Source organism: Hemitrygon akajei, unplaced genomic scaffold, assembly GCF_048418815.1.
Source record: "Hemitrygon akajei unplaced genomic scaffold, sHemAka1.3 Scf000054, whole genome shotgun sequence".
Taxonomy (NCBI): Eukaryota; Metazoa; Chordata; class Chondrichthyes; order Myliobatiformes; family Dasyatidae; genus Hemitrygon; species Hemitrygon akajei.
Genome location: NW_027331940.1, coordinates 4437328 through 4464410, shown reverse-complemented (window position 1 = coordinate 4464410; position 27083 = coordinate 4437328). Strand labels below are relative to the sequence as shown.

Below are 27083 nucleotides of genomic sequence, written 5' to 3'. Positions count from 1 at the left end.
GACCTGAGAAAACTCAGTGAGATTTGATTATTGATGATCATAAGACCATCAGACAGAGGAGCAGAATTAGGCCACCCGGCCATCAAGTCTGCTCCACCATTCAAAATGGTTAATCCTTTCTTTCTCCTCCTCAACCCCAGTTCCCAGCCTTCTCCCCGTAACCTTTGATGCCATGTCCGATCAAGAAGCGATCAACCTCTGCCTTAAATACACCCAACGACCTGTCTTGCACAGCTGCCCGTGGCAAGAAATTCCCCAAATTCACCACCCTTTGGCTAAAGACATTTTCCGAATCTCTGTTTTGAAAGTTCTCCCCTCTATCCTGAGTCTGTGCCCTTTTGTGCTGGACTCTCCCTCCATGGGAAACATCTTTTCCACATCTACTCGCTCTAGTCCTTTCAGCATCCGACTAGTGTCAAGTCAAGTCACCTTTTATGGTCATTTCGATCATAACTGCTGGTACAGTACACAGGAAAAACGAGACAACACTTTTCAGGTGCAACATGAAACAATACAAAAACTACACTGAACTACGTTAAACAACGCAAAAAAAAAATAAATACACCAGATTGCAGATCTACCCTGGACTGCATAAAGTGCACAAAACTGTGCAGGCTTTACAATAAATAATGAACAAGACAATAGGCACAGTAGAGGGCAGTACGTTGCTATCAGTTCAGTCAATGAGATCTCCCTCATCTTTCTGAATTTCAGTGAGTACAGACGCTAAGCCATCAAACGTTCATCGTATGATAACCCTTTCATTCCTGGAATCATCCTTGTTTACCTCCTCTGGACGCTCTCCTCGGCACCTCGGTGGGTCAAATGTAAAGAGACAGTACACTGTCTAATGCAAGACCCTGAACTGTGTTGATGAGCAGAAGGATATTGATTTACAAGTTCGCAGCTCCCTGAATATACCTACAGAGATTGATAAGGTGGTTAAGGATGCGAATGGCATGGTTGCCTTTGTTAGTCGAGGCACTGAATTAAAAAGCCAGGAAGTTACGTTGCAACTTTATAAAACTCTATAGCAGTATGTACAAATAATTCAGTGTCTGTGTATTGTCGCAGTGGCCACAGTCTGAGTGGAACGAGTGAGAGTGGTGATCTTCAGGCTTTAGATTTTTGGGGCTTCAACGAAGAGAGACTTCAGAGAAAGAAAGAAAGAAATAGATAGATAAATAAATAAACAAACAAACAAACAAACAGACAGACAGACAGATAGATAGATAGATAGATAGATAGATAGATAGATAGATAGATAGATAGATAGATAGATAGATAGATAGATAGATAGATAGATAGATAGATAGATAGATAGAAAGTAAATAAAATCTCGAGGTAAGCTACATCTGATCAGTTAGGACAACTGAGAGTCCAGGCAGGATAGTTGAATACTCCTCTTCACCAATGTCGGGAGGCAGGGAGACCTCCAGTGTTCCTGATGACTACAACTGCCAGAGGTGCATCCGGCTGCTGCTTCTAACAAACCGCGTTACGGAGCTGGAACTGGAACTGGATTAACTCCGGATAAATCGGGAGGCTGAGGGGAGGCAGCTAGCACAAACAAAGTGTTAGTTACACCCAAGGTGCAGGACACATGAAACTGGGTGACCATCAGGAAGAGGAAAGGGGTTAACGAGCCAGTGCAGAGTATCCCTGTGGCCAGACCCTTCACCACTTTGGACACTGTTGTGGGGCGGTGATCTAACAGAGAAAAGCCACAGTGGCCGGGTCTGTGGCACTGTGTCTGCCTCTCTGACATGTTATCGGTTATGCAGATTCCTGCATATCAACCACTGATGAAACTAGTCAAACGAGTTCAGAGGGAGATACAAACCTGACCAGAGGGAGGAACCCCGGCATTTCGGGGCGGTTTTGTAACCACGGACTGGATCATGTTCAGAGAGGCGGCTACCTACGACGGACAGATCAACATCGATGAATATGCGAGATCTCTGAAGGGTATTGATGACGTCACCGTTATTAACAATATCTACCTGAGAACAAATCATGGCTAATGGCTGGCAATAGTCAGACAGACAGCCAGACAGCCAGACAGTCATTATTGATCCCGAGGGAAATTGGGTTTCGTTACAGCCGCACCTACCAAGAGTAGTGAAGATTATAGCAATGTAAATCCATAAATAATTAAATAATAATAATGTTAATCATGCCAAGTGGAAAAATAAGTCCAGGACCAGCCTATTAGCTCAGGATGTCTGAAACTCCGACGGAGGAGTTGTAAAGTTTGATGGCCACAGGCAGGAATGACTTCCTTTGACGCTCAGAGTTGCATATCGGTGGAATGAGTCTCTGGCTAACAGTACATAATAGAATGGATGTGAGATCGGGATTCTGCCGTCATGTCGCGGGAATATGGCAGCTCTCAGGTCTTTTCTGCTCAGTTTGATACACGGAACGACGTTCCGGGACCGAATGCACCCCGCCCCCCTCCATACACCCAAGGAAAAGGCACTCCGTCTTGCCTGTTGATATGAACTGGGGTGAAGAGCAATGGCGGCGGCGGGTGTGCGTGAGGGAATGGGGAATGCGGGTCACGATCATATCAACCGGGTCCTTACTGAATAGCTGCTGCTGCGTGTTCATATATTTTTATTCAGATGTCCCCATGAACTATTTCGATTGGTGTCGTTCAGTACAGACAAGGTGGGACAAAGGGCATTTTTCTGTGTGTAATCTTCCATGTTCAGTGGTACTGACGAATTAAGTTATTATTTGCCTTCCTCTTTGTTTATAATGAAGTTTTAAATAGTCGAGCAGAAAAAGTGAATCATGTTACATTCATGTAAATGTATTTACAAATTTCTAAATTTACCAACTTAGAAAGGGGCCAACGAATGGCAGGGGGAATTTAACTTGACAAGATGCTGGGCTTTGTAAAGTTAAGGCAAGGCAATTCTTGCATAGTAAATGGCAGGGTGCTGGCGAATTCGTAGTATTGGATGAACCAAGCCTGTGGAAGCATATTCGTTGTAACCGGTTATACACGTAGACAAGGCATTAGACTGGAAAGCATACCGGGAACGTTTCATAAGAATGTTACCTGGAACACCCGGTTTGAGTTATAAGGCGAGGTTGCGTAAACTGACAGATGTCTCCCTGCTGCACAGGACGCTGAGGGGTGGATTAACGAGATGTTTTATATCATGAGGGTCTGCAGCAGTGAGAGTGATGAGAAGGACTCTGCAGAGAGCAAAACCACAAAAACACAAAGTCTTACAGGTCGGCCTCCCTACCGAATATCTCAAGGAAATGCGATGCACGCTTCGAGGGATGCAACAGAACACTTCCCTGCTGAACAGCCGCTCTCTGTAGCAGCAGCAGAGACGAGAACAAATCTGCAGAGAGCCAGTCCCCGTCAACATAACACTTTCCAGCTGAGCAGCCGCTATCTGCAGCAGCGGCAGAGACGAGAGCAAATCTGCAGAGAGCCAGTCCCCGTCAACATAACACTTCCCAGCTGAGCAGCCGCTATCTGCAGCAGCGGCAGAGACGAGAGCAAATCTGCAGAGAGCCAGTCCCCGTCGAGATAACGCCTTACAGGTGAGCAGACGCTGTCGGTAGCAGTGGTACCGAACGTGAGATGGATTCCGCAGAGAGCAAACTCACATGAACATGGAGTCTAACAGATTGGCAGCCGCTGTCTGCAGCACCGGTAGACATAGGAACGACTCTGCACGCAGCCGGTCCCCATAAAGCTGCCGGGTCAGTCAAAATCCCAGGCCGACTGCTCAGGCAGTGTGCACGCCAGAGTACTGACGTCATCATGAACATCTTCAAAATCTTACAGGCTGCCGTCCCCATATACATCAAATCAGCCGGTGTGCTATGTGAGCAAACAAGAACACACACAAAATGTTCGTGGAACACAACGGGCCAGGCAGCATCGATAAGGAGAAGCACTGTCGACATTTCGGGCCGAGACCCTTCGTCCTGACGTCCACCAGCATTTTGTGTGTTGTTCTCCAGCTTTTTACCTCTTTCCCCAATCAGATCTTCCCTTCTCCAGACAACAACACACACAAAATGCCGGTGGGACACAGCGGGCCGGGCAGTATCGATAAGGAGAAGCACTGTCGACACTTCGGGCCGAGACCCTTCGTCCTGACGTCCACCAGCATTTTGTGTGTTGTTCTTCAGCTTTTTACCTCTTTCCCCAATCAGATCTTCCCTTCTCCAGACAACAACACACACAAAATGCCGGTGGGACACAGCGGGCCAGCCAGCATCAATAAGCAGAAGCACTGTCGACACTTCGGGCCGAGACCCTTCGTCCTGACGTCCATTCTCCAGATAACAACACACACAAAATGTCGGTGGAACACAGCGGGCCGGGCAGCATCGATAAGGAGAAGCGCTGTCAACATTTCGGGCCGAGACCCTTCGTCAGTTTGAATTTCCAGCATCTGCAGATTTCCTCGTGTATGAGACGTCAGCATTCATTTTGTATGGACTACAAAATTAAATGCTGAGGCTTAATATAATCAGACAGCACATCGGGGATAATGAGCAATTTCGATCACCTTATCTAAGGAAGGATGCACGGCCATTGGAAAGGTGCCCGGGAAAGCACACGGCAATTATCCCGAAATTAAAGGGTTAACGTGCGGGAAGCGTTTGATAAATGTTGGGTGATATCACTAAAAATTACAGAATATTGAGAGACTTTGAGAGTGTGGATGTGGTGGAAATAATTCACATAGTGGGGAAAGTCTAGGATCAGACGGCACTGCCTCAGAATACAAGGGCTTCCCTTTAGAAGAAAGATGAGGAGAAATTTCTGCCATCTCAGTGGTGAGTCTGTGGAACCCATTGCTATGGACGGCTGCAGAGGCGGAGTCATTGGCTGTTTATAAAGCTAAAGTTGGTAGTTTTCTGATCAGTCAGGGTGTCAAAGGTTACGGCAGAAGGCAGGAAAATGGGGGTTGAGGGAAATAATAAAGCAGAGCATGCAACAGTAAGCACCCCCCCCCCCCGCCACGTTTCAGGAAAAAGCATCAGCGCCCACCACCCACCAAATAAGCAATAGCAAAGTCCCCAAAGAGAGATGTGCCCAAAGGTGAGAGAGCTTTACCGGATATGTACTGGGCCGAACCCACCACAGACTGTAGGAACTCACATTCAAAGGCATTGAATGAAGCCATGCCGAATTTCCGCAAACTCCTAAGAAAACAGAGGCGCCGTCGTGCTTTCTTAACAATTGCACGTGATGGGTCCAGGACAGATCCCTGAAATAGTTGCACCCACAAATTTAAAGTTGCTGACCCTCTCTCGTCCTCCGAAGAGGACTGGCTCATGGACCTCTGGTTTCTCCTTCCTTTTGACTTACTTGCATGGAGTGAGACGTGGGGCAGGGTGGAAGTTGCAGACAAAGCTGATGCAATTGTCAAGCTCAGCACGACTGCAGGAAGCGGCAGCAATGCATTGGTCGACGTAGCGGTGGGAGCGTTGGGGTGCATTACCGGGGAAGGTTTGGTACATGGACTGTTTTACGAAAATGCAGACGTATCTGGGTCCTATGCGAGTTCCATGGATACCCATTGAACTTAGAGTAAGTGGGAGGAGCTGGAGGACAAACTGTTGAGGTGAGGACCGGTTCTGCCAGACGGAGGATGGTGGTGACGAGGGGAATTGTTTTTTTTTTATATTTTGTGAAATAAGTGGAGAGCTTTAAGGCCCTTTTGATGGGGGGAACTGGACATCCATAGAGAAAATGAGACGGTCACGGCCAGAGAATATTAGTCAGTTGATGGAGAGCACTGAGAAGCCCCAAGGAATTGTTTATGAAAGTGCTTTCAGAAATACTGCAAAGACTAGACACATACTATTATAGGTTGCTTACAACGAAGACGAGGCATTACCTTTTCCCCGAGGGTGGTGTACCCGATTAATCCCCACGCGGAATTGAGACAACCATGTTGCAGGGAGTGACAGACAGAATGGAACCGAATCCGCCAGTTTGGCAAAACGACCGTGACAGGACTCGAACCTGTAATCTTCTGATGACTTCCAATCAAGCACCGAAGTCAGACGCCTTATCCATTAGGCCACACGGTCCTATTGCAGGAGAAATGTCAGGGGGGAAATGGGGAACTTGCTGACTGCTGCAAGTAGTTTCCCACGTGTAGACTGATTTCCCAACCGAGCTAAAAGTACTGGCAGGCAGTGTTTTCATCCCAGGTGAACATTCAGCCATTGTTTTCAATATCTCTACATTCATTCTGGCTTTGGGCTCTTCATTTAAATTCAATTATCTCTTTCTGTCACACAGAAAGGAATTCTCAAAAGCACACGTCACTGACTTTAGCGGCGGCGTTATACTCTGGGATTGGAATCCCAATTAGGATTGCATAAGCAGGGCCAGGAGTGAGTGGACGATCAGGGTCGATGCCATTCATTTGACAATTTCTGGGGAGCGGTTGTCAATGGTACCCAGCACAAAAAGTCTACCAGCCAGAAGGGGAACGGAAGAGGAAGGGAGAAACGGAGAGAGATGGAGAGATACAGGGGTGGTGGGAGGGGGGAGAGAGAGAGAGAGAGAGAGGAGAGAGAGAGAGAGAGAGAGAGAGAGAGAGAGAGAGAGAGAGAGAGAGAGAGAGAGAGAGGCAGACAGACAGACAGAGATGACCTCGGATGAGTTAGGGAAACGAAATCGCAGGTTAGCTCTCTGGGGTTTACAGAAGATCCCGTTTGAGTTGGTCTGTCGGTCTGTCATTCTCCAGCTATCCCTTCCCATTGATGTATCTCCCTCTCCGTGTAGGTGGAGGTGTCTGAAAGCTACTGCCTGGTCTCTACAAGATAGGCGATAGTCCGCCACATTAAAACAGCAACCCCTTTGCTTGCTGTTCGATGGTACATTGAGAGTGTGGAAGGTGGAAAGTGCGTTCGGAGAGAATCAAATTCGACGAGGAGTAAGTGATGTAACGTAGAGCCGGATAATGTCTCGTCGGCAAGTAGAGATGAAAACGTCCGGGGAGGCAGAGAATTAGATCGGGTTGTCCAAGAATTAGAGGAGGATTTCGAGACGGGAGAAGTGATTATCAGTGCGGGGTTGAAAATTCGTTCAGAAAAGGTAGGGTCGGAAATGGAGGTCAATGTGAAGTACATATCACCTCCCAAACATCAGCTCGTCCCGAAAGTTTGAGAAGCTTCAACGCGTTGTGTATGTAAGTTTTTGTAGAAGTACATCACAGACGCGACACATAACATTATATGTTGCGTATAATGAAGACGTGATATTTCGCTCCGTTTCCCAGCAGGGCGGAGTAATCTGGTTAATCCCCGTGCGTGCAGTTGTTTCACATGAGGCAAATGTGCTGCAGAGAGTGGGTGACAGAATGGAACCAAAACAGTCAGGTTGGTAAAACGACCGTGATCGGACTCGAACCTGCAATCTTCTGATGACTTCGAATTCAGACGCCTTACCCATTAGGCCACACGATCGTCTTCTGCAAGAAATGCGAAACGTGCGAATTGCCGTCAGGCATTTCCGCGCGATGACTCATCTGCTGACCGATCTAAACGTAATTTTAAAACGCAGTGTTTTCATCCCAGATGAACATTCGACTACGGTTGTTAATATCACTAAATTTTGCAACTTTCGTTTAAATGTAATATTCTGTTTCACTGTTTCTCTTACCAAAAAAAGCCATCCGTAAAGACGCACGCCACAGACTTTTGAGGCGGTCTTATATTCTGGGATTGGAATAAACGAAAATGGTCCAATAAAATGAATTCGTCATTGATAGAGAGGCGTGCTATCTTCTTCTATATTTCAGCCAGCACTTGCAGACGCCAGAACCGACCGGCCTGCGTTTGTGTCGGTGAAGGTTAGGACATTGGGATCTGCTGCCTCAGGCAGTGCTGGGTGCGCTTCAGTGTTTCTCTAGTTTAGTAGCTATCGGATTCTTACAATTGCCAATACACGAAAAGCCGTTTATTTTGGAGCCGGATGAGAATTAACTATAATATCCGTTTTCTTGAAGTCAGACAACATGATAAATAAGCCACTAGACGTATATTTACTTCGATACAGTGCTATCTCACCGTACAGCTCGAAACACGCTGTTTCTCAGAGTTACAGAGCACTGAATCGATCAATCTGGCATAGCACGGCGGTAGCGGCTGAAATGCCAGTAATAGCTAGTTCTGTTTTTGCTGTGGTTAGCATCTATCTCCGTAAGCCTTCCTTCCCCATGTCCATGAATTCCAATAAGCATTACAGGCAAACTAAATAGAGGTGGAATCTGAAAACAAATGTGTAGAACATAAGCGGAGATTTTACGTGCTGTGAAGAAGTTCATAACTTTGGAACAGAAGAGATAGAAGAACAGACGATGTGGCCTACAGGTTAAGGCGATGGACTGCTAATCCATTGTGCTCTGCGCGCGTGGGTTCGAATCCCACCCTCGTCGCGACCTCTGTATCTGAGGAGCCATCGGTTGGAAAACATCCAGATCTACAGTGTTTACCAGATAGTTTGTTTTGTGAGTCATGAAAAATAATGTTCACAATTAGAAGTTGTCTCCAAATTTGCCCATAAAACAATAGCATTAGGAAAGGAATTAGACCGTTGAGACCATCGGGAATGGCTGATACATTATCCCTCTCAACCCCAATCTCCTACCTTCTCCTCGTCACACGTGACCCTCTTACTGATTATGGAACTGTCAATCACCTCTTTTAATACATCGATTGACGGCCTCCACGGCTATCTGTGGCAATAAATTCCACAAATTCCTAGCCATTTGGCTACTGAAGTCCTTCCTTATCTCTGTTCTAAATGGGCGTCCTTATATTCTGGGGTTGCTTCCTCTCTTCTTATACTTCTCCACGACCAGCAGCATCCTCTCTATGTCCACTATACCCAGGCCTTTCAATAATCGACAAGTTTCAATGGCATCAGCGCGTAATTCTTCGAAACTACAGAGAGTACAAACTCATTAAACGCTTTTCATATTTCACCTTGAAATTCCCGGGATCATTCTCGCGAACGTCCTCTGGACCGCTTCCAATGCCAACATATTCGCTTTTGCATCAGGGAGCCAAACTGTTCACTATATTCCAACTGCGGTCTGACCAATGCCTTATAAAGATTCAGAATTACATCCTTCCTCCAAGGAGGAATACATTGGATGAGTGTAAATTGCATTGAGCGATGGGCGGAATTAAGCTGAAAGTCATCACTGTTGTTGAAATGGGCACTCGGGAGGCAGTCACGCACGCAGTTAAGATGGCCGGGGTCACTTACTTTAAAGAAGCTGGCAAGGAGGTACAAGGAAGGAGTGATACAAGGGTGGGAGTGACAACCCGAGTTAAAATGGCCGACAGGGTGGGTATGATTAATTGAAAATGATCACCATGGAGCCAGTTGCTTGTTGATTAAAATAGGAGCCAGGGATGGATTAAAGCCAGAATATAAAATTATCAGTGGGGAGGGAGTGACTCGCCGACATAACATTGTCACCAGGGAGGGAATGACTCGCGGACCCGGGAGGGAGGGATACACTATCAGCAAAGTGGAGGCCAGGAACGGAGTGTAAAACTGACAAGTCAGAAGTAATGGCGGGCCGACCGGAAATAGTCCCTGTCTCCTTTGTTATAATGGCCGACACGGAAGAAGAGACGGGCAGTCTGAAAGCAGCCAACAGGTAGGGAGAGACCCACCGGTATAAAATGGCCAAAACGGATGGAGTGGCACATTAATGGGCCGATTTAAATTGTTGACTGGGAGAGAGTGACGGACTGAACTAAAATGGCCGCTGATTCGCTTACATTTGTTGACGGGGCGAAAGTTCCTGTCAGAAAATGGAGACCAACGTGGATAATCCAATGGCAGAACGGGGAGGAGTGAAAGGACGGTTAGGTAGTGGAATTATAGGACAGTGAGGAGAGCGATAGTGGTGAGTAACTTATTCAATAGTTGAAGATGGGTGGGTGGTGAGAGTGCCTGCTTCCCAGATCAGCCGCTGGCTAGCATAAGATGGACGGGAGCAAATGGGAGAGGGAGGGAACGAGGGGATAATGGAGAGTGAGGAGTCGGTGACGCGGTCAGGGTGGATGGGACGGAGAGCTGAGCACCTGATCCCCTCCATGTTATTATTCCCTTTCCCCCTTTCTTCAGTGAATCACTGCCCCACCCTCACTGTCCCGTCACTCCTCACTCCGTCCCTTTACTCCTGAAACACTCGGCTCTCTGACCATTCCCTATCCTCTCTATCGCCGCCAAATTGTCCTGGCTGGTGCCCAGCGAGTTGCTCAAAGACGGAGGGAGGTTGCGAGTGGGGGAGCGAAAGTTCCCATCACAAAATATTCCCTATCCAGGATGAGGTACCGCCAGAGAGAGGGCGAGCGGCTGGGGAGGAAAATGACGGGACTGATGGAACGACTAGGACAGTGGATGATAGAGGGAAGTAGAGTTGGGAGAGAGGTGTGAAAGTTGGCAACACGCAATATCAGTCAACCAGCGAAAGATGTACAACATCGAAGTGGTGCGTGGATCGAGGGGCGTGGGAGGGTGGAGTTTTGCAAGTGACTGGCGCGGAGGAAAGTGACGACAGTGAACGTGAGGGAGTGACTCACCTATTGGTGGAGAGGTGGTTGAGAGGGTCGGCACTTCTTGTCACAAAATGGCTGCTTGCAAAAGTTTAGGCGGACAGCTGTGAGAGAGGAGGGCTATGGAAAGGGGAGTGGGGATGGGCTAGTTGGGATTGAATCAACAGGGAGAGGAATGTGCGGACGGTGAAAGTCTTTCTAAGATAGTAGGAGAATCCAGCCCAAATTGGCCGTCAGCCAGGATGAGATGGAAAGTGATAGAGAGCTTAGCGAGTGGACAGAGAGTGGACAGAGTGGACAGAGAGTGGAATTCTTCAGGAGTAACGGGACGCAGTGATGAGTGACAGGACAGTGAACGTGGGCAAGTGTCTCACTCAAAGGAGGACAAAGGCAATAATGGGGTGGAGGGAATCAGGAGTGACGGGACGGTGAGGTGGGGCAGTGACTAAGTAAGGGGGAATGGCAGTGGGGTGAAGCTAAGGTCAGATTTCCATCACAAAATGACCGCTGGGTGAGAATACGATGCACGACGAGTAAAGCCGAGCCGATGGTGACGGGATGGCGAGGGCGGAGTGGTCAACTCACAGCATGGTTGGATCTGGGGTGCGCAAGGGGAGGAAGGTGGTTACGAGGAGAGACCAGAATCCTTAACCGGTCTCCGAACCCCGCCCTACTATTTGGCTGCCCTTCTCACGCCGTTTGCCTCAACTGCATCAGACTGTACGGTGGAGTGGGAGGGGATCGTCAGAGACTTCCGTCGAAGGCACGAGTGAAGGCGTGTATTCTGGAGAAGATGGAGACGAGGTCTGTAGTTCCGGACTGGTTGGCATGGGTGACGACAATCCACGGCAGGGAGACGCGGAACGGTCAGAGATTGCAGAGCAGAGTGGTGAAAAGGAAGGGGTGGAGAGAGGGGACAAGATGAGTACAACCATCATCACCCGGTGTCAGCCATCACCCCACCTCTCTCCCCCTTTCTCGCTTCCTCTCCACCGTCTCCTCCCCACACCCCTTTCTTCACCACACCTCTCAGTTTTTTCTCTCCCTTTCTATCATCCCCTCTCTCTTCCATCTCTCTCCACATCACTCATTTGCATCTCTGCCCTCTTTCTCTCATCTCTCCCCACACACACCTCGTACACTGAAAAATCCTACTCACCACAGAAGCCTCTTCCGTGAATCATTCGATGTTCTTGCAATTGACGGTGCAGATGAGGACGGACATCATCAGCTCCTCGAAACAGCTTATCATAAAAGTCACCGTGACCACACTCACGGTCCCGTGAGAGAGAGAAAGAGGTCGGGAGAGGTTGGTGTGGGAGGGACTCGCCGTGGTGAATGGAGAAATGGATAGAATGAGACGCAGAGAGGGGCGGAATAGAGAGAGGTCGAGAGATACAGTAGGTGGGGAGCGAGCTGGGAGAGAGGAAGTTGGGAAAGGAGGGGGAGAGAGAGTGTGAGAAGGGTGAAAGTGAATGCTGAGACAGAGGTAGAGGAAGAGGGATAACAAGACAAAGGGAGAATGGGGTTACAAGTGAGGAAGTGAGGGTTATATAGGTGAGAGTGGAGTATCCCATCTACCGTGTGGGCGTTGTCAGACTGTCATGTGACTTCACCGGATGGGTCGATGTCGCCGGCTTCTCAATCTATCAATTCACGTTTGGCCTACAAATTCTGTGCGTGTGAGGGTGCTAATTTTTTTTCTGCGTGATTACGAGTCAAGCAGACCTGTTCGGCTGCACTGGATACGATTAATATTTTTACGTAAAACAATGGTGACGAGGATGCGATCTGTGACACTCGCTCTTTTAGAATCTATGTTCACATTTGAACAGTGGCCATAATTGGACAAGTTCAGTAACACTGTGTTTCACAGGCAACGAGGTTTGCGTTGAAAAATTTGACTAGTTCTTCGCGGCAAACAATATCACTGAGCCAATCAAAAGGTTACTATCTTGCTCGGTTTATGCAGACTGGAAACAAACAACATCGTCCGAAGTTTGATGAATCTCGATTTGCTTTCTTTGAAATTTTCTGAGGAACTTCTGAGATTAATTGTATCTCATTACAATCCTAAACCATTAGACTGTTGCGACGCACTTCCCAGCGCACTCGAACCGGCTTACAAAGTGGCGCGCGCCGGAATAGAGGCTGGTCCCAAAAAGGGCGCCAAGCCTGCTTCACCAGCAAGGGGAAAAACCCGCGCGCGGGACGGGACTGTGAATACGTGCCCCCTACAGCATTCCCGCCCGGGGAGAGCGGGATCAGGAAGACTTTAAAGCGAGTCCGCGAAGTTTGAATAAATCTCTTTTGCAACTGCAGCTCACCGACTGCGTGTCGTTATTTCAGCGCTGCATGTAGCACACCGCGAAAAGATATTGTGCATCGCGTTAGATTCAGCTCTCGTTTTCAGCTAGAAGATGAATCGTTAGCAACGTTTTTTGCTGAATTAAGAAAACTGACTGAACTTTGTGCTTACGTTGCTGTTCAAGGAGTTATGATATAAGATAGCTCACTCGTCAGCGTGATGTTCGCATTCAGCGTCGCTTATCGGCAGAATCAGAGCTCTCACTTCAATCAGCCTTTGATATCACAAATGGCATCGAAGCGGCGGATAAAAATGCAGTTTTGTTGCCAGAGTGCCAAGTACAAAGAGCAGTGACATCATCTACAAGGGCGGCAGATGGTACTGACGTTAACAATGTGTCCTTAGCTAAGAATCACAGGAATTATACTCCGGGATTTCCGATGTTACGGTTGCGCTGAATTTCACCAGAAGCCTACTGACTGTTGACACCAAGACTCATTAAGTTCTACTTGCCAAAAGAAAGGGCACTTGGCCAGTGTTTGCCGAACTCGGCCTCCATCCAAACCAAAACGTTCCACAGTATCCGATCTCTTCCTATTGATCAGGATGTGGCTGGCCAAGCTACGTTCTGGTCAGTGGTCACCAACTTCCACTTTCCACGAGTGTTGATAGTAGGACGCTCATCAATCCAATGCAAAACAGAGGTGTTGAAATTCACCGATGATGTAAGTCACCATTCCATAAATAAACAGCCCAAATATTATATTTTTATAATTTTTTCCTGGTAAACGATTGCTGCAAACAAAAGGCTCTATCTTTCCATTCGGAGCTGAGCTTCGGAACGCCTGTATGAACCGGCATTTCTGCGTGTGAACTGAAAGCTCAAAAGCGCTGGACGGTGCTTCTTTGAAGGCCGAATCTAGCCGTCGGGGTCCAGGTCGGTGATCCGAGAAAGAGCCAATGTGCAGCCATTGCTGGAGCGGACTTAGAGGCGATTCGATGTGGCAGTACAAAGGCGAGGCGGAGTCCGACCCCGTGTTCGAGACCGAGGACAGATCCGAGATTAGATCGTTTTTGAAGTGGGGCCGAATTGGAAATTTCGGAACAAGCAGAACCGAGGCGGTGAGGCCAGGCCCGAGAGATTTTTGAAGCACAAGGGCCCGGGACCGAAAACAGGAACGACGCAATGTTTGGACGTTTTAAACGACGGACCAGATTGGATGAGGGACGGGTCGCTTCGGCTCGGTGCTCCGCGACGTTTACTCGGTGCTGCACTGAACTGAGGCAGGGACATATCCCTGAAACGGTTTTTGCAATGTCTGGCTACCTGCCTGTCAAGGGATTCACTTTCCTGAACTTCAGTCCTGAACGTTATTTGGTGAGGTTTATCGTTTGCAGCATTGGCCATTCCGGATTGTTTTCTCTGTACATTGGGGGTTTGACCGTCATCTTTCTTAACCGGTTCCATTGGCTTTCTTTGTTTTGTGGTTATTTGTAAGGAGCCGGATATAAATGTTGAAAAAAGTATACCTTGATAATAAATGCACTTCCGAGTTTGAACTGTAAACATGTACGTCTTCATCGATGGGTCAGCAGTGGAAAGGCCGAGAGGTTTCCATTTCCATTTCCCGTCCACTGCTCTGCAGATGATGAGCTGGAGAAGAGGCAATTACGAAAAAGTATAAGATGATTAATGATGTCAAAGTCTGTGAAGATATGTGATGTGCAAAAGACTCCAGAAAATTTCTAGAGATATACACTGGACAGTATGCGGGCTGTTCAATCCCGTCAGGTGTGGAGGCACTGATACAGAACATCGGAAAAAGTCAAAAAGTGTTGTAAAGTCAGTCAGCTCCAGCAATGGCATCAGGCTCCCCCCATATTCAAAGAGCAACGTCTGAGGAAGACGGCATCCATCATTAAGGACCCTCAGGATCCAGAGCACTTTGCATTGCTGGCACCAATAAGGAGGTACCTGGTCACAAGACACTCCCTGAACGTTTCATTAACACATGATCGCATAAAGCTTACAACAATATGGCATCGCAGGAACTCGGTTGTGCCCATATTTTAGTCTGTTCCATTATCAATCTGACCCTTTCCTACTACATGGCCCTCATCTTTCTCCTTCAGCTACCTGCCTATTTGAGAGTCTGTGGAATGTCACTAACGGATACGACACTACGTCACTGAGTACAGAGCGCTACACCTACACACCACTCAGTGTGTAAAAGAAATGCCTCTGCCATCACCACAATACTTTCCGCCCAACTCCATCAAGTTATGCCTCCATGTATTCGCCATTTCTGCCTGGGAAACATACAGTATCTCTTGCTGTACAATCGGTCTCTGCCTCTTATAATTTTCTACACCTTTCCAACGTCACAGCTTATTTTCTGAACTCCTAAAACAAACCTCTAGCTCGCTCAACCTCTCTTCATAATCCTGGCGTCATCACAGTAAATCTCCTCTGCTCCATCTCTAATGATTCGACATCCTTCCTATAATATGACGATCAGAACGGAACAGAAAACTGAAAGTGAGGATTCAACAGGGTTTTATAGGGTTACAAAATTATCTCACGGCTCATACACTCATTCCCCTATCTAATGAAGACCAGCACAGCTTCTGCCTTCTGCGGCCAATCCAATTCTGAATGCGCACAGGTAATTTCCCATGGAACTCATGCCTCCTACCCTCCTCAATGAGCTTATCGTTGGGCGAATAGGCCATTATAAAATCCATATTCACAATCTCCAGTCCTCGGTTTTAATCAATATGTCTTGGCAATTCCTCACGGCATTCAATTATGCTCGTGAGACATGTTCTGCTCTTCTGTACGTCCTGTCGACTATCCCTAATCAGTCTGTGCTTCGGCAAATCAATAGAATACAATTGAACTTTATTGTCACGGCTGAAGACAACAAAATTGCGGCGCTGCTCCAGCCTGGGCAAAACAGATATTTGCAATGCGTGCGGTATGGATTCATTAAAACAAGACAAATACTTTATTTATATAAACAAATGATTTCGGTAGCACTCACGGGCCATTGGCCAGGCAGGGCGCAGCATTATACAGCAGAAAAACGGCCCTCGGGATGAAATTTCCATCTAAGGCCATGGTGAAGATGTTTCCCTATCTCCTACCAGATGGCAGGAAATTAAACAAACAGTGTCAGGATCGAGTGGGTCTTTACTGTTGCCGTAGGCATCGAGAGTTCGATTTTCTCCCATCCGGGAGTTGAGCCGCAGAGATGTTTGGAGCCGTCCTAAACCACCGTTTGAATGGTTTTCAATCTGTCTCGTTGGATTTAGAGTACAGCACTGCCATTCCGTGTGTCAGTATGCTCTCTATCGCACATAAAATGTTGACCTGCTATTTTTGAGACAGATTAGCTCTCACTAATCACCTCATATAGTAGAGTCACTGTTGTGCTTCTGTTGCTAACGAGCTTTTTGCTGATGGACCGAGAGAGCTCCTCGGTGATATTCATCCCCAAAAACCTGAACCTCTGACCACTCCCCATTACGTCACCATTTAGGGATAGCGGGGCTTGTTCGAGACTTCTTGCATGTTTAAAGTCGATTACCATTTCTATTGTCACCTTAATGCTGGTCGAAGTTTGAGGTTCATCCTCTTTATATGCAGATTCATTAGTCTTTGTGATTAGGCCAGTCACTGTTGTGTCCTCTGCGACTATGATGACGGAGTTTGTAGCAAGAGCGGGAGTGCAGTGATGGGCGAAGAGAGAGAGAGTAGAGACGTGGGCTCCGTACACACCACTGCGGGCACCTGTGTTGAAGTTTTAGGGATTTGATGCGCAGTTGCTTCGTTACAACGTTTCGTTATGAATAGTGAGGACATCTAATTTCCAATTACAGGTCGATGTGCCGAGACTTGTGGAGCTCCTAAACGTCTCTCCAGAAATTCTCCCCAATTTTGCCCGTCACTGAAGTAAGAGTAATTGGTCTATTATCCCCAGGGTTAATCCTGGAACCTTTCTTGAACAAAATAGTGATATTTGTCAGAACCTCCCACCATCTAATGCTTCGCACCTATTCCAGTGGGGACGCACAGATAATCACCAAACCCGAAGCAATCTCTTCCCACACATCCATTAGTAACATGTGCTATATTCCTTTCCCTACCGGGGACTTATCTACCCTCATGCTCCTCAAAATCTCCAATGCATCTTCCTTCGAAACCTTGACATATTCCAGCATATCAGCCTGTTCACGCTGCCCCCACATTCATCAAATTCCCTCTGGGATTCCTACTCTGTGCTCTACGGAGTATTTGTTTAATAGTACTGGTCCACGGGATAAAATCTGTTGGGAACCTCTGCACTGGTGAAGACTGAAGCACATCATTCATTGACGACCTCGACTACTGCCTCCGACTGCAGGCACATGTTTCTTTCCTCTTGTATCCTTCATCGCTTCTGCGCTCTCGTCCTCCTGTTCTCCTCCTCGCCAATGTACACTCCTAACACTTATGTCCATTGTTTGGCTCCTTCTTGGGGACCTTGTAACTCTCCAGAAACCTCTCTGATGATCTCCACTTCTTAAGCCTTAAGCATGCTTCATTCTTCCTCAGGAATGGATATTCCACATCTCGGTACAGCCATGACCCCTTCGAGTTAGCATACTTTCCCTACCTCAGTGGGACTTACCTACCCAGAACGCCAAGCAAGGACACACTAACGTTGGGCATTTCCGTGAACACATCCGGTCCTAGCTTACATCCCCAGGTTCCTGCCTCATAGCATCATGATGGGTTCTCCTCCAAAATTAAACACTTACCAATATATTCTGCTCATATCCTTGTCCATGGCTGTGCAACAGTTCAGGCAGTTGTCGTCAGTATCACCAAAATATTCGCTAAGCCTCGTATATCCGGACATGTGTTGAGAGTTAGGGTGCAAAAGTTTAAGGGTAACACGAGGGGGAATTTCTTTACTCAGAGAGTGGTGGCTGTGTGGAATGAGCTTCTAGTAGAAGTGGTAGAGGCAGGTTCGGTATTGTCATTTAAAGTAAAATTGGATAGGTATATGGACAGGAAAGGAATCGGGGGTTATGGGCTGAGTGCGGGTCAGTGGGACAAGGTGAGAGTAAGCGTTCGGCACAGACTAGAAGGGCCGAGATGGCCTGTTTCCGTGCTGTAATTGTTATATCGTTATATGGTTATCTTAGTTGAGCTTATTCTCTTCAAGCACCGGCTTTCTAAATTATTTCTAAGCTTTACTAAATTAAAAAAAAAACTACGTCACTGTTTGCATTATTTTTGCGCTACCTCTCTTACTTATTTATTTCTTCTTGTTTATTTTAGCGCTTTTGGTCGTATTGCGCCATACAGACATCTCACGACGTTTACTGGAGATAGTAAACGTGATGCTGGTTCCGATTCTGATGATGGAAATGAGGAGCCAATGATGATCCATAATATGCACCGTCATTTATTGAGACCTTATTCGGAACTACAAAAGCCGATGCCCATTCGGTATTGGTAATATTTGCCCCAAGGGTTATAGTGGAGATTTTAAGCCTTTAACGTTAGCAGTCAAGGGATACTTCGATACATTTCGTACTGTCAGTGTCAATCATGCCTGCACAATGGGCTGCTGAGCTCATTGTGACTGAAGAAGCATGGACAAAGTTGGAATGAGGTGATGAAATCTGTATTGTCTACAATTACATTGGGCAACTAATGCAGAATGTGCAAGCTCCCTCTAATGTTCATATGACGTGGGGTTGGTTTCAGGATAAATCGTGAGCTGACTCAAAGCTAACATTTGCTTTGAGAGATATGGAGGGAGATGTCATTCAATTAATATCAAATAAAATGAATGTGAAGGCAGCAATAAAGTAGGTGACAGGTCATGACTGGCATTTCAATACTGATTGCGTGGAACAGCTTTAAAAACTTTCTGATTGTATACTTTACCAGAAGGCGTTATGGACTGAGCTTTCAATATTCCCTGTGGTGCCGAGAAAGCACAAAAGTAGAGACGGTACCTTGTTTGTTAACTGACTGTAACCAGCTGGAGTTATGGTGCAATCTTTGCTGCTGTTGTTTTTTTTTAAACGGGACATAGATTAAGGTATAAAAGGGCAGAGAGCTCAGAGCACAGGCGAGTGGCGCTTAGGGAAGGGGTGCGGCACATTTTGTACAACACCCGATAATGGCTCTACCAACAATCCGGCATGTAAGGATTGTTTTTTACTCTATTCTCGCAGCTTTCGGTGTTCCGGGTAAGTCGACACATCCTCTGTCTGAAATGTTATGGACGGTCCTCCATTAATAGACATTTCACTGGGTGTTGTTTATCGGCGAAACCAACCCAGCGCGGAGACACGGCAGACTACTGCTGCTGAACGGGTCGTCTCCGCTCTCCACGCTGATCCAGGATCAAGTTCACTGCCACCCCTGCCTCCAAAGTTCATCGCAGACGATGCTGCTGAAATTCAGAGAGATCAATCCTCTCCGCTGTTGAACATTGCCAGCGGAAATTTGATACCGCAGATTGAAATAAATTTTGTGACCGAAATTTTGGTGAATGAGCAGTGGAACAGAACGAATTGTGGAACGCTGTGGATTGTACAAACTGCCGCCGTAGCTGAACTATTTGTCTCTGTCTCTGTCTCTCTCTGTCTCTCTCTCTCCCTCTCTCTGTCTCTCTCTCCGCCTCCCTCCCTCCCTCTCTCCCGTTCTGTCGTTCTGTGTCTCTGTCTCTCTCCCACCCCCTCTCTCTCTCTCTCTCTCTCTCTCTCTCTCTCTCTCTCTCTCTCTCTCTCTCTCTCTCTCTCTCTCTCTCTCTCTCTCTCTCTCTCTCTCTCTCTCTCTCTCTCTCTCTCTCTCTCGCTCACTCGCTCTTTCGCTGTCACTCCCTCCCCCCTTTGGGGAATTCCATTCAAACCTTTGATTATATGTCTTACCCGTACCAGTTGGGAATTATAGAAAATATAGCTAACACAAGAATGGGGTGTCCAGCTAGAGATTTGAATTAATCTCTCCCTATCGCACCTTTAAGCTGACAATGAATGGGATCCAAATGGCAGATATATCTAAGTGGAAGAGCTTATTTATTGGTAGACGCTTCTGAAACTCTTCTAGTTTAAGCTAGATTGTGTAGAAGCGACAATAGGCGAGTCAGTGAATTCCGATCCTGTTCACTGGGTCCTGTCCTCATTCATTGATTAAACCGAGGGAACGAGTGCATCGGTTTCACCCTGGGACTGGTGACCGACAGCGAGCGCGACCCCACTTACTCCGGGCCAGTACTGGCTCAATAGTAATGAGTGGAATCTGTCGGCTGCACATCAGCCGACCCTCCTGCAGCTACTGGGTTCAGCTCTATCACGGCTCTCATTCCCTACAGCTGGTGTCTGAATGGGGCTTAGAGGGTAGGAGTCATCGAAATGACTATCGCACGGGTAGCGAATGTAGGGCGCAAGGGAGGTATGGGGGAAGCTGGTGATCTCTCCTATTTTTCTGAGTTGTGATGGCGAATGAGCAGCAGTGTTGCCCCCTCTCGGTTACATCGCCAAGGGAAATCGAGAGCATTTCACCAGCAACTGAACCCAGAGCAAATGTACGTTCAGCTCCTATCAATTTTAGTTCTCTGAATTGGGAGATTTTCTTCTGTCTTGGAACATATTGCGGCGGTAATTTTGCCGATCACTGTCGGAATAGTATTTTCACATTGGATTCTGAGAACAATTCTCCTCTCCCTGTTTGTAACTCACAATTTCTGACTCTTTCCCTAGCTAACCTACTGACGATGGTGGTCCTCTCCCGAGGGAATTGCGGCCTTTCCAAATGTATGTCCCACTACATGGTCGCCATGGCAACGGCAGATCTCCTGGTCACGATGGTCTGTGTAATTGCGTATCATATCGTCATGTACCAGTTTCCATTCTCCTTCCTGTCCTACACATCTGCCTGTAAGGTCGTCCTGTACTTCACGTCGACCAGCCTGCAAACCTCGGTCTGGTAGACTGTCCTGTTCACAGCCGATCGGTTTGTAGCGATCTGTTGTCAGAAGCTTAAAGCGAAATATTGCACAGCGAGAACAGCTGTTGCTGGCATTATAACCGTGCCGCTCCTGGTGCATTTACAGAGGGTCCCGTTTCTATTTGAGTCTAAACCTGTGCGTATAGTTAACGGTATTCAATGGGGCTGTCAGACGAGCTCGTGGTTCAGGTCGTCAGTTGCGGGAGTCGCATTCTCCTTTCTGCAGAGTATGTTAACGGTTATATTACCTTTCGTTCTGATAGCCCTGTTTAACTGTCTGATAGTGAGATGCATTTTATTAGCCAGTAAAGTACGGCGCGGACTGCGCGGTCACAGCAGTCAAGCGCAGAAGGATCCCGAGATGGAAGGCCGCCGGAAATCCATCATTTTACTCTTTAGTGTATCTGGCAGTTTCATTCTGTTGTGGCTGACGGTCGCCGTGAGCTTTCTGACCACCCGACTCGCAGGGACCGCGCATTATGACGGCGATTACACCGACTCTGCCTATGTCGCCACTGAAGCCGGCTATATGCTCATGTACCTGAGTTCCTGCACGAACACCTGCATTTATACAGCGACCCAAGCAAAGTTTAGAGAAGACATGCGGCTGGTGTTAAAATCCCCTTGGAATTTGTTTTTAATATTGGTTAAAAAATACAAATAAAGCAAAGCACATGCTCCTAAATGTCGAAAGTTCATTAACCACTAATTCTCCGCATCGGGCATCCGTCATTGGGTCGCGATGTATATTTGGGTTTTATGTATAATGGGTCGCGTCATTCAATTGACTTGGAATAAAATAACACTCCATTTCCGTGCAGGTGCGTCCTTCATAACCGTGACGTCATCAACAGTCCAGGCACCTGATCGCTCATTCACTCGTTGCGCTTCAAAGCTGCGTTGACGCTCAGGGCTCATTTGGCCGCAGCGTAACTCGGGTAAAGGTGGAGCAACCGCAGTGACCTTTATACTGGTACCGGAGATACGCCGCGGTCACGGCTGTGACAGAGCCACCTTCTTGTAGGTTGCAGCGGGGAGTCATTATTACATAGATTCTACCCCAGCTCAATTATGGCGACCAATGTCAATCCCCAGAGCCATAATACAGCCCGTATCCCTCTCTACCTCTGTTAATCCAGACACGTTTCCATTATTTTATTATCACCTGCATCCAGCACGTCTGCTGTAGACATAAACACACAGCACCGGGTGAAAAGAGAATATCTTCCGATCTGTGTATGCATGTGTCTGTAGTTTTAGCCACTGCTGACGAGGGAAAGACAAAGTTGTTGGCTATACACCTCCTCCTAATTGTATAAACTTCTACAAGGACCCTTCACTTTATTTTCTACTTGAAACAATCAAACTTCTCCTTATAGCTTATCCCCTTCCCCACAGACCAGGAAACAATCTGGTAAATTTTGATCCACCATCACTCAGTCCTTACAACATCCTTCCCATGGCGTGGCACACGTTGCTCTCAGTCTGTTTTAACCAGTGCTCCGTACAGCTGTAAGACCGAGTCGGAATTCTTCCACTCAAAGCCTCGGTGAACAATGCACGTATAACAAACAACCCTTGTATTGTCCACTTATCCCACTGCATTCAGAAAGGTATGACCTAGCATTGCAAGGTTACAGCTAAAAGTGACCCTGCGAAGGTCTGTATGTCGTCCCAGAATTTTATTTCACCAAGTACATTAAGTTTACATTTTGGTTCACATACTGTTTTGCAAACAATAAAGGACCCAGCAGCAAATCTACACTCGCCGCTTATTGCCGGCGTCCGGGAAGAGAGAGGCACGCACATAGTACCATTTGCATCCACTTACCGAGATAATATTGTGACTAGTTTGCCAATTCATCTCGGCGTCCTTGTCTCTGCCATGGGAGCCTTCTTAGAAATATTACTGAAGTCCATCCAAACTCCACCTACCTTCCTGCTTCGTTAAATCATCGAGATTATTCCTTTAAAATCTCAGTTATATTTGTAAGATATGACGTCCCCGGCACAAGACCACCCTGACTCCTTATTCGCTTAGATGAACTGCCTTCTGAGCTGTATATACATAAAATTTCATAACCAGATTTTTTCCCATGACATTCCCACACTGATACACAGAGCTGTGATCTCAATATTCAAGAAATGAAGTGATAAGGGGAGCAATGTGGAATTGCTGATGAAGCTACGTTCTGGTAACCAACTTCCACTTTCCTCGAGTGTTGACAGTAGGGCACTCATCATATCCAATGCAAAAAAGATGCGCTGAATTTCACTGATGATGTAGGTCGCCATTCCATAAATACACAACCCAAATATTATTTGCCGAGCAGTTGCAAGAAGGTAAAATGGATTCCCAGACACTAACGTATTTTGATATTGATAAAGGAGTTGAAGTCTAAGAAAGCACGCTGAAATGGCAAATCATAAGACGTATGAAGGCTTTGGCCCGGAATTACGTTTGATGGCCGAAAATTGATGAAGGCTTCGAGCACATTGCTCGTGCATGCGACCTATAAACGCTCCCATTTGCCAACCAGTTGGCAAATTTGCATCTCCCATTTGCATTTGCCAACCAGTCCCTGGAGACGTTTACACGTTCACTACGCGGATTCCCTGGTCATCGCCGATGGGAATTTTAAATAGATTGAGGACAAAGCGGTTAAAACAGGGGTGTCAAACTCATTTTAGGTCACGGGCCGGATTGAGAAAAATGCAGCTTCATGCGGGCCGGATCAGTCGGACGCGTGCGAACGCAGCTTTCGTTGCCTCCGTTTTTTCAGCCTGCTCTCATGTGTCTCAGTCTCTGCTATAACTACAAAGTGTTTCACTTTACAAATTCCGTTTCTTATGAAGAAGACTGGCGAGCAAGACTGCCGAATAAACACTAAAAACTCTGAAAACATGGTGCCTGAATAAACTCAGCATTAGCCATATCATACGCCATAGGCGCTTCGATTACTGGGGCCAGCTTTAATAGTGATTAGATATTATCTCGCTGGCCAAAGATAATTCCACCGCGGGCCGGATTTGGCCCGCGGGCCTTGAGTTTGACATATATGGGTTAAAACTTCGACCGGCCTTTCGACGATAAACATTTTACGTACACTATTTTGTACGCATGGTATCCCCGATACTGTGATAATTGTCCCGCGTTTACAAGTAAGGGATTTTAACTATTTTACAAGGCAGTGGAGTTTGATCGCAACATACGCCCGTTTATCACCCATCTTCAAACGGTATGGCTGAATAAGCTGTTCAGACTGTCGAACAAGGGACACAAAAGTTGAATGGGGACATACTCCACTGGATCCACTGGCTTCTTTTCCGGATGCAGGAAAACCTCACAAACCACCTCACAGGGATTTACGGACAGCAAGCTCCATTCCAGATTAGATTTATTGCGACAGAACCGGAAGACCGGGTAAGAGAGACAATGAAACGGCGGTCCGATTGAAATGCCGTACATCGGAACTTTGAAGTGGGAGATCCGGTTTATGTTCGCTGGAACCCTGGATGAAAGGAGAAGTCGTGGTGAAAGAGGACAGGCAAGAAACTTCGGCACGTGAGGATGATAGTGCATGCCGCCGACTTCTGGACCACAACGGGAGAAGGTCAAGTGAATCCCTCGTTCCACAGCGATCTAGTAAACAAGCCAGTTTAGCCCGGCAACCTAACGAAGCGAATCCCCAGTTGAAATCACGGGATTCGGTGAATCTCTCGAACCTGGGTTTATTGGATTGCGCCGATCAGAACGAACCAGTAAACCGGAGGAATATTATCAAGCTTGTTTCGCCTAAAAACATATAGAACGGAGAGATGTCCAATCCACGGGGCGACTGTTTATTGGTGTGTCATGTGACATGACGGGATTGGTCGATTGATCAGTTAACGTTTGGCCTATAATTCCGTCCGTGTGATCGTGTTCATCGTGTCGTTCAGCGTTCATCACTTAGCTTATCCACCACAGACCATTTAAATGCGAGGAACACCAACTTGTTTGTAGGGTAGTTTCGCTCGGAGAGTGGCGGAATCCGGATGACAGAAGTAACAGGTCTTAACCCAATGCCCTGAACCTGAAACAGACGGCCCACTAACACCTCTCGGCTGGCGTCTGTATGTAATACATACTGCAGCCGAGGCTTTGCAAAACACAACACAGACGCTTACATCAGCGGCTTTTTCAGCAGCAAAACCTGCTCAACTTTCTCAAAATATATCCGGAAGGCTGAGATAAACTTCATCAGCATCTTCTTACGTTCTTCTATCGCAAAGGAGAGTAAACGGACAGAAGCTGATTCAAAGGTCGACTTTCTTGCAGTCGTCCTTCATGAAGCATTTTTGGTACCCACAGAATTGAAGGAACGAGCGCAGGGCGCTCACAGTCTGAGGCCTTGTCCACTTGGTCACCGCCTGTGTCTTTGACTAATCCGCAACTACTCCATCCCGTGAGAATATGTACTCAACATAACTGACGGACAACTTGCAGAACTGGTACTTGTCTAGTGGCAGTTTTAACCCTCGAGCTTTCAGGTGGCCAAACACCTTCAATAGCTTCGCCTCGTGTTCTTCCAGGGTGGAACCGAAGACAATGAGATCATTCAGGTACACCAGGACCTCAAGCAATTTCATATCTCCCACAGTTTTCCCCATGGCATGCAGGAATGTAGCAGGGGCTCCTGATATGCCCTGGGGAATTATTGCAGACTGAGGTAATCCACGTGGACGTATGAATGCGGTCTTCTCCTAGTCAGCCTCACTCATGAGCATCTGATAATACCCACTCCTGAGGTCCAGTATACTGAACAGTATCGCTCCACACAGTCAGGCCAGCGCTTCCTTGAGTCTCCGACCAGTACACTGGTCTGCGACTGTGCGTCGGTTCACAGTTCGATAGTCATCAGATATTCGGACCTTCTCATTCTTCTTCCTCATTACCACTATCGGGGTCGCATAGGGACTGCTGGACGTTGTGATAATCTCAGCCTCCTTCAGCTTCGCATGTACAGCGAACGTCCTCCATTTCGGCGGGTGCGAGTGGCCGAGACCTTTCTCTGAATGCGGGCCCTCTGTCACTCGGACGGTGTGGCGAGTGCTCATGGAACAACCTACATCAAACTTGTCAGTGGAAAAGACATCTTGGAACTTCAACATGTTCTCTGTCAAACTCCGGGTTCCAGAGAGTCACCAAAGTTGGATGACTTGGCTGTGAACCTACCATCTCCTGGAGATATTTTCTCTCCTGCTTGTCCCATGGGGAAACTAGAAATTACAGTCACAGGAAAAAGCTGTACCATCCGCATTCCCCACCTTCCTCTCCGAGGTGTTCCTGACAATCACTGTCTATCTGTACAACCCACGGACTTTGCCGTTCGGGACTCACCAGTACCCCAGCAGGTAAGCGAAACTCCTCCATGGTCTTCCGGGGCATCCAGCAATCAGCCATTCCGGGATATTTGCGATTTCTAATCACTCGAGCGACTTCTCCAGGCCTAGCACGACGTGTCAGGTCCGGGTGTACCCCACAGTTCCTCGTTTGTGCTCAACATCCAGGCTGGGGTTTTTGTTGCCGTTCCTCAAAAGCGGCTCTGAAAACTGGGTGAATCGGCAAGGTTTTCAGAAAGCTGTCGCCAACTTTCACCTTCAGGTTCCCACTAGCCTCCGCACAATCGGAGTATCTGTTCCCACAGGAATTGAAGCTTCGCTCATCGCAATCGGGTCCGGACCTGCCAACAGCAAGTTATCATGGACCTCACCTACTCCCAGATTTGCCTCCGAAATCTCCAGCTTCAATGACAGGTAACCAGCATACGGGTAGTCATCAGTACCAAAGTCCCCGAGCTCTAGGCACTGAGCGGTGTCAATGGTAAATGCGTCAAATGCCAGTTGCAGAAGGGTCTGTATAGCAGAAAAGCTGAGAACCTGTGTCGTATGTCTCCAGCATAAATCCCTCGATCCGTAGGGATACACTGGAGCTTGGCGCCACTAAGCCTGCAGGAATAGTGTTTTTCGCTTCAGTGTTTCCCTTGATAGATTGATAGGAACGTGTTCCGAACGAGAAGCCAGGATGTTCCCTCACTGGATCTCTCCGAATTTCCCCGACTTACCCGCACTTCGCAGAAACGAGAGCAACTTGTCTTTAAATTCTCCGCTCTCAGCTACAGGAAACTCGGCTTCTAA

At 47.3% G+C, this 27083-nt stretch overlaps 1 protein-coding gene and 2 non-coding genes across 3 annotated transcripts in view; 2 read left to right on the top strand and 1 right to left on the bottom strand.

Annotated features, from left to right (window-relative positions):
- Positions 1-3491, top strand: part of LOC140721352 (NACHT, LRR and PYD domains-containing protein 3-like) — a 69198-nt gene extending 65707 nt beyond the window's left edge. The window contains exon 14 of the mRNA XM_073036192.1: positions 3138-3491. Within this exon, the coding sequence (XP_072892293.1) occupies positions 3138-3491 (354 nt within the window). The remainder of the gene's footprint in view (positions 1-3137) is intronic.
- Positions 3492-5995: 2504 nt separating this feature from the next.
- Positions 5996-6084, bottom strand: trnar-ucg (transfer RNA arginine (anticodon UCG)). Its single transcript is given in 2 exon segments — positions 5996-6031; positions 6048-6084. It is a non-coding gene; the product is annotated as a tRNA-Arg (tRNA).
- Positions 6085-8359: 2275 nt separating this feature from the next.
- Positions 8360-8441, top strand: trnas-gcu (transfer RNA serine (anticodon GCU)). The gene has a single exon. It is a non-coding gene; the product is annotated as a tRNA-Ser (tRNA).
- The last annotated feature ends 18642 nt before the right edge of the window (positions 8442-27083 follow it).